The sequence below is a fragment of the Aquarana catesbeiana genome, linkage group LG07 (genome assembly GCF_042186555.1).
Source record: "Aquarana catesbeiana isolate 2022-GZ linkage group LG07, ASM4218655v1, whole genome shotgun sequence".
NCBI classification, from domain to species: domain Eukaryota; kingdom Metazoa; phylum Chordata; class Amphibia; order Anura; family Ranidae; genus Aquarana; species Aquarana catesbeiana.
In genome coordinates this window covers 25,102,070-25,118,308 of record NC_133330.1, presented here as the reverse complement: position 1 = coordinate 25,118,308, position 16,239 = coordinate 25,102,070, and the positions used below count along the sequence as shown (strand labels likewise).

The window sequence follows — 16,239 nt, the reverse complement described above, 5'->3', positions numbered from 1 at the left end:
GAATTACAATGCAGAAATCAGAAGTCTTTGATTTTCGGTAAGGCATTTAGCAGTAGAGTGAAGCATCTCTGTTGATTCACCACTAGAGGGCAGTATAACACCTGATACCCAAATCTTTGAAACAAAATTGTGTTTGGCCAAACATAGCAAACTAACAGGACAAAAATGCTGGGAACGTTGTCCTGCCAAAAACAAAAAAACGACTTTTTTCTTCGAAACTCCCTCAAGTTAAAAAATTAGCTGGATATAAAAACCATTGACATACAGAAAAATGAATTAGGGTTTTCCTTACAATAGATTTATATTTTTGGAAATGTAAAAGTGACAAAAGGGGAAGGTAAAAAGACAAGAACTAAAAACAGTACAAATGTATTATATTTTATTATATATCATCACTGCATTAAAAGTTTCAGCCAGTGAGTCTCTTTAATGTAGAAGTGATTTGAGTGGCTATGCAGCCACTTGATCACTTCTTCAGGCTGTGGAAGGGGGTCTAAACTGGTAATATAAATATATATTATATATTTTATATATATATATATATATATATATATATATATATATATATATATATATATATATATATATATATATATATATATATATATAATGTTTGGGGGTTCTAAGTAATTTTTAAGCAAAGCAAAAAAAATATATGATTTTTACATGTAGAAGAGGAGTATCAGAATTAGCCTGGGAGCCTCCCAAACGTTTTCTTTTATTTTGGTTAATGCTCCTGTTTCCAGTGGAGACTTTAGCGTCGTACACACGATCAGATTTTCGTACGAACGGTCGTCCGTTTTATGTTGCAAGCTAGTCTCATAGTTACATAGTAGGTGAGGTTGAAAAAAAACACAAGTCCATCAAGTCCAACCTATGTGTGTGATTATGTGTCAGTATTACATTGTATATCCCTGTATGTTGCGGTCATTCAGGTGATTATCTAATAGTTTCTTGAAACTATCGATGCCCCCCACTGAGACCACCACCTGTGGAAGGGAATTCCACAGCCTTGTCGCTCTTACAGTAAAAAACCCTCTACGTAGTTTGAGATTAAACCTCTTTTCTTCTAATTTTAATGAGTGGCCACGTGCCTTGTTAAACTCCCTTCTGCTAAAAAGTTTTATCCCTATTGTGGGGTCACCAGTACGGTATTTGTACATTGAAATCATATCCCCTCTCAAGCGTCTCTTCTCCAGAGAGAATAAGTTCAGTGCTCGCAACCTTTCCTCATAACTAAGATCCTCCAGACCCTTTATTAGCTTTGTTGCCCTTCTTTGTACTCGCTCCATTTCCAGTAAATCTTTCCTGAGGACTGGTGCCCAGAACTGGACGGCATAATCTAGGTGCGGCCGGACCAGAGTCTTGTAGAGCAGGAGAATTATCTCTGGAATTATTTCCCCTTTTTTATGCATGCCAATATTCTGTTTGCTTGCTCATGTCGAAAGTGAAGAGGTTACTCCCCATACGAAAATTCTGGTACGAAAGAATTGTACATCAGAAGTGACGTCATGTGTTGAATAGTTTTGTATGTATTCTTTCGTTTCTGAGCATGCGTAGTCTTGCTCTTGCAATTTATTTCTGAAGAAAACCGTACTAATTTAACGAAAATCGGACGTTGTGTTCACATCCAACAAAAATATTTATAGTCTGCACATCCAGCCTTTGTCGTACGAAAAATCGGAATCGGCTGTCGAAAGCACCATACTAACGATCCGAAAATCGGCAGATCGTTCAGACGAAATTTTACTTCCGATTTTCGTATCATGTGTACAGGCCTTTCGTATCGTGTGTACCGTTAGTACACTCCATCAGACAATTGTTGTCCAACTTTCGGCCGACAAATGTTGGATGGCAGGCTAGTAAATTTTTGGTGGACAACGGTCTGTTGTCAGATTTTCGTATGGTCTGTACACAAGTCCGTCACACAAAAGTCCAAAGTACAAACACGCATGCTCGGAATCAATGCTCATCAAACACGACATTAGCAGAAGGTGCCCAAAGGGTAGCGCTCAAGAGCTGAAATTCCACGTAGTATGTCACTACGTTTGTGTTTGTTGTCCGACAATTGTGTGCCGTTAGTATGCAAGACAAGTTCCAGGCACACGCCATTCGGACAAAAGTCTGACGTTCTGATGGCCAACAATCCGATCGTGTGTATGAGGCTTAAGACTCACTTCCTGCCACAGTGACAATGTTGTTATTAAAAACTTGCCGCCCGCCATATAGCAAAATGACGTCGGCAAAGTGGTTGTGTTACCCTGACCGGACGTCATATGACATCTTTCAGCATAACAAGCCGGGGGCGCGCATCACGGCGATCGTTGTTGGGGTGTGTCAGTCTGACACACCGCAACTCCGATCTAGGTAAAGAGTCTCTGACGGAGACTCTTTACCACGTGATCAGCTGTGTCCAATCACAGCTGATCACAGTGTAAACAGGAAGAGCCATTGATCGGCTTTTCCTCACTCGTGTCTGTCAGACACGAGTAGAGGAGCACCGATCGGCTACTCCTCTGACAGGGGGAGTCTGTGCTGATTGTTTATCAGCGCAGCCCCCCCCCCGAGGTTGCCCACACTGGACCACCAGGGATGCTACCAGGACCATTAGGGATGCCCACCACTAATCACCACCAGGTATGCCACCAATGGCTACCAGGGATGCCAATCAGTGCACACAATGGATGCCAATAAGTGCCCACAATGGATGCCAATCAGTGCCAAACAATAATGCCTGCCAATCAGTGATGCCCATCAGTACCATCCATTAGTGTACATCAGTGCCACCTATCAGTGCCCATCCATGCCCATCTGTGCCACCTATCAATCCCCATCAGTGCTGCCTATCAGTGCCCATCCATGCCACCTATCAGTGCCCATCAGTGCTGCCTATCAGTGCCCATCCGTGCCGCCTTTCAGTGTCCATCAGTGCCACCTATGTGTACCCATCAGTGCTGCATATCAGTGCCACCTATAAGTTCCGCCTATCAGTGCCCCATCAGTGCTGCATATTAGTGCCCATCATCGGTGCCCATCAGTGCCGCCTTATCAGTGCCCGTCAGTGCGGCCCCATCAGTGAAGGAGAAAACTTACTTATATACAAAGTTTTGTAACAGAAACAAAAAAAAAACATTTTTTTTCAAAAGTTTCTGTCTTTTTTTTATTTGTTTAGCAGAAAATAAAAATCCCAGAGGTGATCAAATACCACCAAAAGAAAGCTCTATTTGTGGGAACAAAATTATAAAAATTTAGTTTGGGTACAGTGTTGTATGACCGCGCAATTGTCATTCAAAGTGCGACAGCGCTGAAAACTGAAAATTGGTCTGGGCAGGAAGGTGTAAAAGTGCCCGATATTGAAGTGGTTAAAACAGGAATTAAAGGGAAATCTCCCCATCAGGACTGCAAAAAACAAAAAAACAACTTGTAGTGGTTTCAGCTGTTCTCCAAGAAAAAAAAGAGGAAAAACGATTTGGCTAAAAATAGACTTTAATGAAAGGGAAATGATATCGGACATGACAATCCAGCATTAAAGCCCAACTCTGGCAGACTTAAAAATAGTCCGGGCACAGGACCTCTAGCAGTGGTCCTGTGCCCGGACTGTAGGGGTTGACTGCTCGTTTAGTCTAGTGGAGAGGAAAAGCACTTTAACTCACTTTCACTTTAACTGAGCAGATAACCCACAGAAATCGCCTAAGTAGATCTTTCTGCAAGGGATATTCTTTAAGTTTCCTGGAGTTGGGCTAAGTTGAGATAAATTAGATCAACCCTTAGAAACGATACAGGGCTTCTTTTCAGGGGGAACTTGGTGGAACTCAGTTCCAACACCTCTGGCTCAGACCCTTGGGGGGGGGGCTGCTCACCACAATCACTTGTAAACACAGAAGTCCGGTTTCTGTGTTTACAAGTGACAGCTCTGCACTCTGTGTGTAACCCCCCTGAACTCTGCACTCTGTATGTAATGCAATCCTGGTATTCAATGCCCCTTTAAGACCCTCCTACTGTTCGTGAAATTTGACTGACCACACCCACTATTTGATGTGATTTGGAGGGTGTGTATGGGTAGAGGGTTTTTGGGGGGTCGTGGTTGAGTTCCAGCACCTATTGTTTGAGAAAAAAGCCCTGGATATACATAATTATTTCCCATAATCCTTATATACACTGTGCATGGAGCTGGTTCTGCTTTACCCTGGGCCGCTCAGTGCTGATTAGCTGCCTAAAAGCAGCTAAATGGGCAGAATAATCGGGGACATTGACACAGAAGGGAAAATGGCTGCAGAAATTAGGAGCCTTTGGATACTTGCACATGTCCATTCTCTCTCTGAACTCACCAAGAGCCCCATCATGGATGACGGCAGACATGCTGGTGATGAGCTTGGTGCACACCTCATTGGTCGCTGACTTTACCACATTGATATTGCTGTTGTGGCAACGGAATCTCTCAAAGGTTTCCTTGCGTTGAATGGAGGCCGGGTCTCCAGCAATGAACATCTCCAAGGAGGAGTAACGAGGAACAAACACCAGCTATGGTATAAAAATAAAAAAAAACTTCCAGTCAAATAAAATAAAGTTTTTGTTGTTTAAAGCCAAGATGTCTCCTGAAACAAGTGCAAGTCCTCCTTTTTTTTTTACCATAAAAGCAAGTCCTCCTTTGACATTTCTTTTATTGATTTGGTCATAAGAACTCAATAATTTCCATACTGTTTTCATTTGCTGTTCAATTGGCAATAGAAAGAGGTGATCAAAAAACAATAGAGAGAAAGAGTCCTATCATTTGCACCATATAAATGGGTGTCAACGGGAGGCTTTTACCTGTTGCAAGGGGAAGCCTAACTGCAACCAAGTTATATTATATCATTGTATTAACAAGGAACTGTCCTCACCGAATCAATAAGGATGTTGGCTCCGGGTACCCTCTCCCGCAAGTTGTACCTGGTGAAGTCCAGTCGGATGGTGTAACTAACCCCACGCTCCAAGCAAATGGGCTGAGGCAAGACAACATGTCTGTAAAGAAAGGTCACCTCAATTTACAATTTACCTGTGAACAAACAGTACCCTTTACATAAAAACAATACTATTTTTTGGTCATTTTTTTAAGTTCCAAAGTTTATAAACTCAAATTTAATCTCATTATTTTATTATTTGTGTAAAATGCTTTTTTATATATATTTTTTTAATAATCTTATATAATCTTATATTTTTTATAAGATGTTTTGATATTTCAGTGTGTGCACAGCTTGTTAGGCTATCTAATAAGAAAGCCCAGCACTAGCTCTGCGCTGTACATGTTTAAGCAGACTAAAGATGTAGATCAGAGGTCTCCAAACTTTCTAAACAAAGGGCCAGTTGAATATCCTCCAGACTTAAGGAGGGCCCAACTGTGGTCATCAGGTGTAAAAAAATGATCCTGGCATCATTGGGAGTAAACAATGCATCTTTGGTATTAGGGGGTGAAATAGCATCCTATTGCTGGTGTTAGTGGGCTGAATAGTGCCCCCATCATTGGTGTCAGTGCAATCTCGCATTTGTGCCACTATATACCTGAAAAATGTAAAGTTACAAAGATTATAATTTTATATTTAATGTCATTATTTGTATAAAATGCTTATTTTATGGGATGATTTTATTTTTCAGCGTGTGCTCAGCTTGTCGGCCTATCTAATAAGAAAGCCCAGCACTAGCTCTACTCTGTACATGTTTCGGCAGACTGATGATGTAGATAATACCGTGTCTGTTAGGAGATATGGAGGGGTCAATTCCTTCTTCTGTGACATTAGGCTGACTCATTTGGTTGTGTGTATAACCCGAGATCCCATTACTGAATGATGTATTTACAGCATAGCAGTAAAACAACTTTAAAACACCCAAGTACAATATCGCATGTGCCACCTGTATATATATATATATATATATATATATATATATATATATATATATATATATATATATATATATATATATATATACGAGATATGGAAAGTTACAAATTTTATAAACTCATATATTTTTTACAATACTTTTTATTGCACTGTATATGTAAAAAAAAAAATTGACAGCGCTATATAAGTACCTGAAATAAAGTACACTGTATATGTAAAGCGCTGCGTAAATTGACATTGCTATATAAGTACCTGAAATAATAATAATAAATTGCAAAAGTGATAAACTTATATTTAATGTCATTGCTTTATTATTTGTATAAAATGCTTATATTATAGGATGATTTTATTCTTCAGTGTGTTCACAGCTTGTTGGGCTATCTAATAAGAAAGCCCAGCACTAGCTCTGCTCTGTACATGTTTCCGCAGACTAATGATGCTGTGTCTGCTAGGAGATATGGAGGGGTCAAGTCCTTCCTCTGGGACAGTAGGCTGGCTCATTCAGTTGTGTGTGTATAACCCGAGATCCCATTACTGAATGATGTATTTACAGCATGGCAGTAAAACAACTTTAAAACCGAGAGTACAATCTCGAATGTGCCACCTGTATATATCCAAGAAATGCTTATTTTATAGGATGATTTTATTCTTCAGTGTGTGCACAGCTTGTTAGGATAATCTAATAAGAAAGCCCAGCACTGGCTTGGCACTGTACATGTTTCGGCAGACTGATGATAAAGTTACAAAGTTTATAAACTCATAAATTTTTACGAATACTTTTTATTTAAAAAGTGATAAACTCATATTTTATGTCATTATTTTATTATTTGTATAAAATGCAAATTTTATAGGATGATTTTATTTTACAGCGTCTACACAACTTGTTAGGCTATCCAATAGGAAAGCCCAGCACTAGCTCTGCTCTGTACATGTTTCAGCAGACTGAAGATGTAGGTGATACTTTGGAGGGGTCAAGTCCTTCCTCTGTGACGTTAGGCTGACTCATTCAGTTGTGTGTGTATAACCCGAGATCTCATTACTAGATGTATTTACAGCATAGCAGTAAGACAACTTTAAATTCCTAGAGTACAATCTCACATTTGCCACCTGTATATATCCAAGAAATGCTTATTTTATAGGATGATTTTATTCTTCAGTGTGTGCACAACTTGTTAGGATAGTCTAATAAGAAAGCCTAGCACTGGCTTGGCTCTGTACATGTTTCGTCTGACTGATGATCAAGATGATACCATGTCTGCTAGGAGATATGGAGGGGTCAAGTCCATGGTGGAGCCAAGTACGCATGAAGGCTGAGGAGCGTTGACCACAGGACGCAGCTCATCATCCATATGAAAAACCCATTACAGCGAACTCTCAAAAAAGACTTAGACACTCATACACTCACCGGGACGTAGTCGGAAACGATGCAGTCATGACATCGTCAGCAGGGATGGTGTTACCGCAGGGACTGCTGGATGGAATAGGCCCAGGCCTGATAACCGTTATCTTCACTTGCTGCCACATGTCTGGAAACTATGTAAAAACACAGCAGTGAATACAATGGGAAGGGATGCACTCAGGAGCTAACATACAAAAGCTGGAGCGGAGAACATTGGAGAAATAGTGGGCCTGGTGCTCAACCAGGTTTCATCATTCATGAAACAAAAAAAAATCTGATGCTCCACTTTAATTCCAGTGTTGCACTTGCAGCACTTGGTCTTCTTTATTCTTTAGTAACAATATTGTTACAGGAATATCAAAATGCAACAGTATCAGATCCTCACATCAATTCTTCATCTGCACCTTGCCCGTTGTAAAAGAGAAGTAATGATATTTAAAAGGGGTACTTTTTTTAAAAAAGATCGTGGAAGCCTCCATTCACACACGAGTATTTTTTTTAACGTTTACCGAGGTGTGATAACACTCAGCATAAAGATTCTCATTATACTCAATGTGTCTATTCACACCTGAGTGTTGTACTGCCGCTTGTCATGCAAAGGAGTACCTTAGCTTTCATTAGGGCAGAATTGTGTTTTTTTTTTCTTCTATAGGTTTAAATGGGAGTTCCTAAAATGAGCAACACAAGCATTCTCTGGTGTTTTGCATCGAATGGCCGCTCTTCTCCTTCTAGCAACCTTAGGCCTGTGAACAAAATGGACGATTTAGGGGAGTCCATGCTGGATGTGGAGGCTTTCATCTGCCTGGTGAAGGTCCACAAGAACCTGTACAGCCCATGTGATGCTTATTATAAGAACCTCTACTATCCCATTGATAGCAAAACCTCTAACATCCCAGTGATGCCAATTACAAGAACCACAATGACCCCCATGATGCTTATTACAAAAACCTCTACAACTCCCATGATGCTTATTAGAAGAACCTCTACGACCCCCGTGATGCTCATTACAAGAACCTTTATGACCCCAGTGATGCCCATTACAAGAACCTCTACAACCCCCATAATGCTTATTACAAGAAACTCTACAACCCCCGGGATGCCCATTATAAGAACCTCTACAATCCCAGTGATGGCTGAACCTCTATGATCCCAGTGATGCCAATTACAAGAACCTCTTCAATCCCAGTGATGCCCATTATAAGAACCTCTATGACCCAATGATGCTAATTACAAGAACCTCTACATCCCGCATGATGCCGATTACAAGAACCTCTATGACCACTGTGATGCTGATTACAAGAACCCTTATGACCTCCATGATGCTCATTACAAGAAACTCTATAACCCCCATGATGCTCATTACAAGAACCTCTATGACCCCCCTGATGCTCAATACAAAAACCTTTACGACCCCGGGGATGACCATTACAAGAACCTCTATGACCACTGTGATACCCATTACAAGAACCTAGACAACCCCAGTGATGCCCATTACTAGAACCTCTACAACCCCCATGATGCTTATTACAAGAACATCTACAACTCCCGTGATGCCCATTATAAGAACCTCTACCATCCCAGTGATGGCCGAACCTCTATGATCCCCATGATGCCAATTACAAGAACCTCATCAATCCCAGTGATGCCCATTACAAGAACCTCTACAACCCGCATGATGATTATTACAAGAACCTTTACAACCCCCATGATGCTTATTACAAGAATCTCCACGACCCCTGTGATGCCCATTATAGGAACCTCTACCATCCCAGTGATGGCTGAACCTCTATGCCAATTACAAGAACCTCTTAAATCCCAGTGATGCCCATTACAAGGACCTCTATGACCCGCATGATGCTTATTACAAAAACCTTTACGACCCCCGTGATGCTCATTACAAGAACCTCTATGACCTCCATGATGCTCATTATAAGAACCTCTACAACCTGCATGATGCTTATTATAAGAACCGCCACAACCCCCACGATGCCCATTACAAGAACCTCTATGACCCCCATGATGCTTATTACAAGAACCTTTACAACCCCCATGATGCTCATTACAAGAACCGCTATGACCCCCATGATGCTCATTACAAGAACCTCTATGACCCCATGATGCTCATTACAAAAACCTTTACGACCCCGGTGATGACCATTACAAGAACCTCTATGACCACTGTGATGCTCATTACAAGAACCTTTATGACCTCCATGATGCTTATTACAAGAACCTCTACAACCCCCATGATGCTTATTACAAGAACCTCTACAACCCCCATGATGCCTATTACAAGAACCTCTATGACCCCCATGATGCTCATTACAAAAACCTCTACAACCCCAGTGATGCCCATTGCGAAAACCTCTATGACCCCCATGATGAAATTACAGGAACCTCCACAACCCGCATGATGCTTATTACAAGAACCTCTACAACCCACATGATGCCCGTTACAAGAACCTCTATGGCCCTCATGATGCGCATTACAAGAACCTCTATGACCCCAGTGATGCCCATCACAAGAACCTCACAGGAATCTCTGTGTGTAAATGACTTGAAACCACTTACCTTGGGCTCATAGCGTATGATAGCATCATACTCCATCGAGAATGGAATATTGCTGATCTGAAATTCTATAACTCCACTTTCAGGGACCAAAGCAAATCCAGTTCCAGTCCATGTAGCGGGTCGACCCACCATACGTTCCCGCTCAAATACAGAGCACCCCTACAGAGAGAAATAGACAGAGCCATAAAGGTGGGTGGTTCCTGCAGCATTTAAACTTACTAATAGAAAACCAGTGTGCTTATTGTCTGGCAGCTTGTTGCTGCTTTAAGAATTTTCTCAGGAACACAGTCAGCATTTTTTGGCCACTACATGGTACACTATATTACCAAAAGTATTGGGACGCCTGCCTTTACACACACATGAACTTTAATGACAACCCAGTCTTAGTCCGTAGGGTTCAAAATTGAGTTGGCCCACCCTTTGCAGCTATAACATCTTCAACTCATCTGGGAAGGCCGTCCACAAGGTTTAGGAGTGTGTCTATGGGAATGTTTGACAGTTCTTCCAGAAGTGCATTTGTGAGGTCAGGTACTGATGTGGATGAGAAGGCCTGGCTCGCAGTCTCCACTCTAATTCATCCTAAAGGTGTTCTATCGGTTTGAGGTCAGGACTCTGTGCAGGCCAGTTAAGTTCCTCGACCCTAATCTCTCTTATACATGTCTTTATGGACCTTGCTTTGTGCACTGCTGTGCAGTCATGTTGGAACAGGAAGGGGCCATCCCTTGGATCGCCCCTGATGTTAACCCCTTCCCAGCCAGTGTCATTAGTACAGTGACAGTGCATATTTCTTAGCACTGATCACAGTATTGGTGTCACTGGTCCCCAAAAAGTGTCAATTAGTGTCAGAATGTCTGCTGTAATATCGCAATCTCACTATAAGTCGCTGATCGCTGCCATTTCTGATAAAAATAAATAAATAAAAACATCCCATAGTTTGTAGACGCTATAACTTTTGCACAAAGCAAGAAATATACGCTTATTGGGATTTTTTTAACCCAAAAATATGTAGCAGAATGCACCTTGGCCTAAACTGAGGGCTTTCAGGGGGGCCTGGGACCACAATGGGCCACCGACCCCCCCCCCACGATGCCTCTATTCACAACTCACTGACATCATCCCATACAATGCAAGACTGGCTGTGCTCCATTGTACAGGAGAATGCTGAGGACCCACCCCCACATTTCAGAGATTGGACATCAGCGGAGAGCGCCAGCTGCTGGGGAAGTTAGGGAACAAGGTAAGTAGGTCACCTTCTAAATCAGGATTTCTCAACCAGGGTTCCATGGAAGCCTAGGGTTCCTCCAGAGGTTGCTCAGATAAGTTTCCATTTACACCATTGATCTTTTTAGCTCTCTGTAAGAGGGTAACTCTTTCCAATGACCACAAGTGTAAGGAGCATTCTTCCCACTGACCATCACCACTAATGTCTCATGGGTTGCAGATATAGTAATGATTAGCAGGGGTTCCCTGAGACCAGAGAGTTATTTCAAGGGTTCCTCCGTGTCGAGAAGGCTGAGAAGGGCTGTTCTGAATCATCCCCTGGCAAAACAAGCAATGGAGAGAGGACCCACTGCAAGTGCCAATCTTTTATTTCTCCGGAGTCGAGCTTAAACCGATATCTTACCACCCCTATAGTGCAATGCTTGTTACCTGTCGGAGCAGTGCAGACTCAGCCTCATAGGTGTAATGATCCAGATTGATACGGTAGAAGCCAGATTTCACCATATTACACTGTCTGCCAACCATGTTATTCCTGCAGCGGCACTGACCAGTCTCTGAGGAGCACCTAGTCACAAAAAAAATAAAGAAAAGGGTCTTTTTTAAAAAATTTTAAAGAAAATAACACAATGAAAAAAAAAAACTGCCTATTGCTGTCACAGGGATGTTTACATTCCTCATGACAGCAATACAATTGACAACAATTTTGTTAAAGAAACAATGTAAATAAAATAAAAACAAATAATAAATGAAAAGCAAATAATAAATGAAACACATAATAATAATAATAATAATAATAATAATAATAATAAATAAAAACAAATAATAAATGAAAATGAAAAAAAAAGATAAAGCGCCCCCCGTCCTGTGCTCATGCACTTAGGTGAGTGCACGCCTAAGAAACAATGTAAATAAAATAAAAACAAATAATAAATGAAAAGCAAATAATAAATGAAACAAATAATAATAATAAAATAATAATAATATTAATAATAAATACAAACAAATAATAAATGAAAATGAAAAAAAAAGATAAAGCGCCCCCCGTCCTGTGCTCATGCGCATAGGTGAATGCTCACCTATGAAACAATGTAAATAAAATAAAAACAAATAATAAATGAAAAGCAAATAATAAATGAAACACATAATAATAATAATAATAATAATAATAATAATAAATAAAAACAAATAATAAATGAAAATTTAAAAAAAAGATAAAGCCCCCCCCCCCCCATCCTGTGCTCATGCACATAGGTGAACGCATGCCTAAGAAACAATGTAAATAAAATAAAAACAAATAATAATAATAATAATAATATTAATAATAAATAAAAACAAATAATGAAATGAAAATGAAAAAAAAAAGGATAAAACGCCCCCCGTCCTGTGCTCATGCGCATAGGTGAACGCACGCGTTGGTCCCGGCCGCACGCATATGTAAACAGTGATCGCACCACACATGTGAGGTATCACCGCGAACGTCAGAGTCAGAGCAATAATTCTAGCACTGGATCTCCTCTGTAACTCTAAAGTGATAACCTGTAAAGGCTTTTAACAACATCACCTATTCATAATTTAAAGTACTGTAGAATGTCGCCATTCCATGGGCGTGCGCGATTTTAAAGTATGACATGTTTGGTATCTATTTACTCGGTGTTACATCATATTTTATGTTTTTACCAAAAAATATGGTATTATATTGTGTTTGTGTGCACTCAAATTCATGAAAGTGTATTTTTTTCCCCAAAATTTTGCGTTCCAAAAAGCGCTTGCGGAAATACCGTGTGACATAAAAAAATTGCAAGTCTGTCAGAAGAGCAGGGTCGTGCCGCTCCAGGTGATAGCAATCCCTCCTCTACTAATTGGGTGCCGGTCCAGTCCGCCGTCTGTTTTCAATCTTCTTTTATAAATGTTTTTAAACGCTTATACAAATACATATAAATATCTTTCATCACCAAATGAAAGATGTTTATATGGATGGATAATCAAAAGAACAACATGTTGACCGCACTAAGGATTAGGATTAAGCGAACTTGAGTCGTGAAACGCGTCAATCCCTGCTGGTCCATGTCTGTATCGTTGTTACCTTGATGTTTTAACTTGGAATAAACTACATTGTTATCTTCTACACTTTGGAGTGCGGTCAACATGTTGTTCTTTTGATAAAAAAAATTGCAACACCCATCATTTTATTCTCTAGGGCCTTGCTTAAAAAAAATAAATAAATAAATAAATTAAAAAAAAAAAAAAAAAAAAAAATATATATATATATATATATATATATATATATATATATATATATATATATATATATATATATATATATATATATATATATATATATATATATATATACATATATAAAAGTTTGGGGGTTCTAAGTAATTTTCTAAGGAGAAAAAAAGATAATTTTTACATGTAGGAGAGGAATATTTTAGACTTACTGGTTGTCCCATGCCCCTCCAACATCACAGTCACATGACCGGCATCCATGAAGATCATTACTAAGCGCCCAGTATTCTGGCTGGGAAAATAAAGGATTTTATTAGTAAGGCATATTTTTCATTGGTTTATCATCTGCTTGGTGGCAGTTAGGTCAATATCTATGAGCTTCAATGTCCTAGCAAGCCCCAATCCAGGTCCAGTACCACTTGGCACATGTTTTGAGCTATCAGGGTGGCATTCTGACCACCAATGTAATGTGCCAAAAAGACAGTGTATGTGTTGTGGACTTGAAGATGAATTTAATCATGATGCTTATAGCTACAGAGATGAATGAGGGCTGTTTAAGGTCTCTTTCACATGGGCAGCCAGGGACGGTAAAAACAGGCAGCTGAGCTGTGGTTTTACTGTCCCCCCCAAACATTTGTCCACCTTTGGGAAATTTTCCCCCACCTCTTATTCTCATGACAAATCTCACACTTCAAATTTCCCATAACTTTCTGCCTCTGTGACTGTGGTCTCCAGGACAAACTGCGAGGGTGAACCTCACCAGGAGGGGCACACAGACTGCAGTAACAATTTGGCATAGGATCTAACCTATCCCAACTCTATCAAAACTACAAAAAGGTTTTACCGCCCCCACAACTCCCTCCAACCGCCCACCCCTCCCCACCCGACCGCCCTCCTATGGTGTAAAACACAGCCAGAGAGGCCTGTTGACGTGCCATCCTCAATAATCCCTGCAATATGCCTAATATATTTATTTCTTTTGATGATTAGCACCACCTAGTGGCCATCAATACCTCAATCAGGGATTTTTGGGAACCAAGTCCCCTATCAAGGTTCACCAAAGGCAAAGGGGCAAGAGGACTATTACGGTACAGTATAGAACATATATCTGCCCTAATGTTGTAAAGCGCTGCGTAAACTGTCGGCGCTATATAAATCCTGTGTAATAATAATATAATTAGAGTATATAGACAGTTGTAAAAATTTACAGAAAATTTTATTAATACAAAAAACAAAACGATAGAGTTAAACTCAATTTTGGATGATGGCACACACTCCTATTAATTCTTATATTTTTGGTTATATAGAGGCCACCCTTTCTGTTTTAATACCCCAAACAGGAAAATACCGCATTATGGCCAGTAGATGGAGCTGGTGATCAAAACAAATAAACATAATAAACACATTACAGGAATTATTGTCGACGGTTCTGAGAATTGCGTGACATTTGCATTATTTTAATAAATAGACTCTCATATTTCCGCCAAGTCAGCAATTATTTGTCTTTATTTGCATCGTCATTAAAGGGATAATACATGTGGTATATGTATTGCAGACATGTGTTTTATTCTTTTTTTTGCCTTGACATACGCTTTATGATTAAAGAATTAATGAAGCTGTCGGTTCACGGATCCAGGCAATACCTGGTATTTAGAGCGCAGACACCGCACACCTTCCGCGGCTTGGCTGGAGCTCACACTAAGCCCAGTCTGGGGGCGAGAGCCCTCCGAAGGCCTAATCCCACTCTACAGCCATCAACACATCCACCGGCCTTCCCCTCCGACAGGAGATTCAGTTACCAGCAGCTGCTGCGTGGAATGCGCAGGAGGATATGTGACTCCCTCGCAGGGAAATATGACTTCCTGCGGCAGCTTGTAAGGTGTTTGTATGTACGGAATGGAAGCGATCGTTTTATGATATTCCGGAACACCTCCCCCCAACCCCCCTTGTAAAAATAAACAGCTTAAGGAACGCAGCAATGCAATCTCGCTCCTTGTCCCTATCCGCTAATTAGAAGGGATCCAACAGGCAACAAAGACGTATGATGGCTCCAGTACTAGAGGAGAAACCATTAGGAACATGAGCATGGGCCTGAGATTGGGGGTGACCTCACAAGGCACTCCAAGTATTTATAACCAATTCAGGGGATCAGAGTGAGCTGATTCATGAATACAGTGAGGTGGAAAAAAGTATTTGATCCTCTGCTGATTTTGTACATTTGCCCACTGACAAAGAAATGATCAGTCTATAATTTTAATTAGACATGTGCACTGCCGAAAAATTTGTTGGTTTTCGTTTCATTTGTTTTTTTGGGGTATTTTTTTTTTCGTTTTTCGGGTCATTCGTTATAGACGAACTTCGAAAATCCGAAAATTCGTACATTTTTAAATTTGTAAATTCATACATTCGTATATTCATAAATTTGAAAATTCGTAAATTCGAAAATTCGTAAATTAAAAAATTAGTAAATTCGAAAATTTGTAAATTCGAAAATTCGAAAATTCGAAAATTCGTAAATTATAAAATCTGAAAATTCAAAAATCCGAAAATCCGTAAAATTCATAAATTCGAAAATCCGAAAATCCAATAATAAGGAAGAAAAGCCAAAAATTCGAAAGAACAAAAATTCGAAAATTCAAAAATTCGTAGATTCGAAAATTTGTAAATTCAAAAATTAGAAAATTCGTAAATTAGAAAATCTGACAATTCAAAAATCCGAAAATCCGGAAAATTCATAAATTTGAAAATCTGAAAATCCAATAATAAGGAAGAAAAGCCAAAAATTCGAAAGAACAAAAATTTGAAAATTTGAAATAATAACTAACTAACTAATAATTAACTATTAAATTATAGGTATTGGAATTTCCTTTCAAATTTGGCTGTTAGTCAACATACACTGCCGAAAAATTTGTTCGTTTTCATTTAATTTTTTTTTCTTGTTTT

The 16,239-nt window shown here is 39.7% G+C and overlaps 1 protein-coding gene across 4 annotated transcripts in view; it reads right to left on the bottom strand.

Annotated features, from left to right (window-relative positions):
- LAMB2 (laminin subunit beta 2) overlaps positions 1-16,239 on the bottom strand; it is a 136,804-nt gene that overhangs the window by 37,179 nt on the left and 83,386 nt on the right. For all 4 annotated transcript variants that reach the window (XM_073591809.1, XM_073591810.1, XM_073591811.1 and 1 more), the window contains exons 13-18: positions 13,509-13,588; positions 11,497-11,632; positions 9,847-10,005; positions 7,282-7,409; positions 4,881-5,001; positions 4,329-4,521 (exon numbers count right to left, since the gene is read on the bottom strand). In XM_073591809.1, coding sequence (XP_073447910.1) covers positions 4,329-4,521; positions 4,881-5,001; positions 7,282-7,409; positions 9,847-10,005; positions 11,497-11,632; positions 13,509-13,588 — 817 coding nt within the window. The remainder of the gene's footprint in view (positions 1-4,328; positions 4,522-4,880; positions 5,002-7,281; positions 7,410-9,846; positions 10,006-11,496; positions 11,633-13,508; positions 13,589-16,239) is intronic.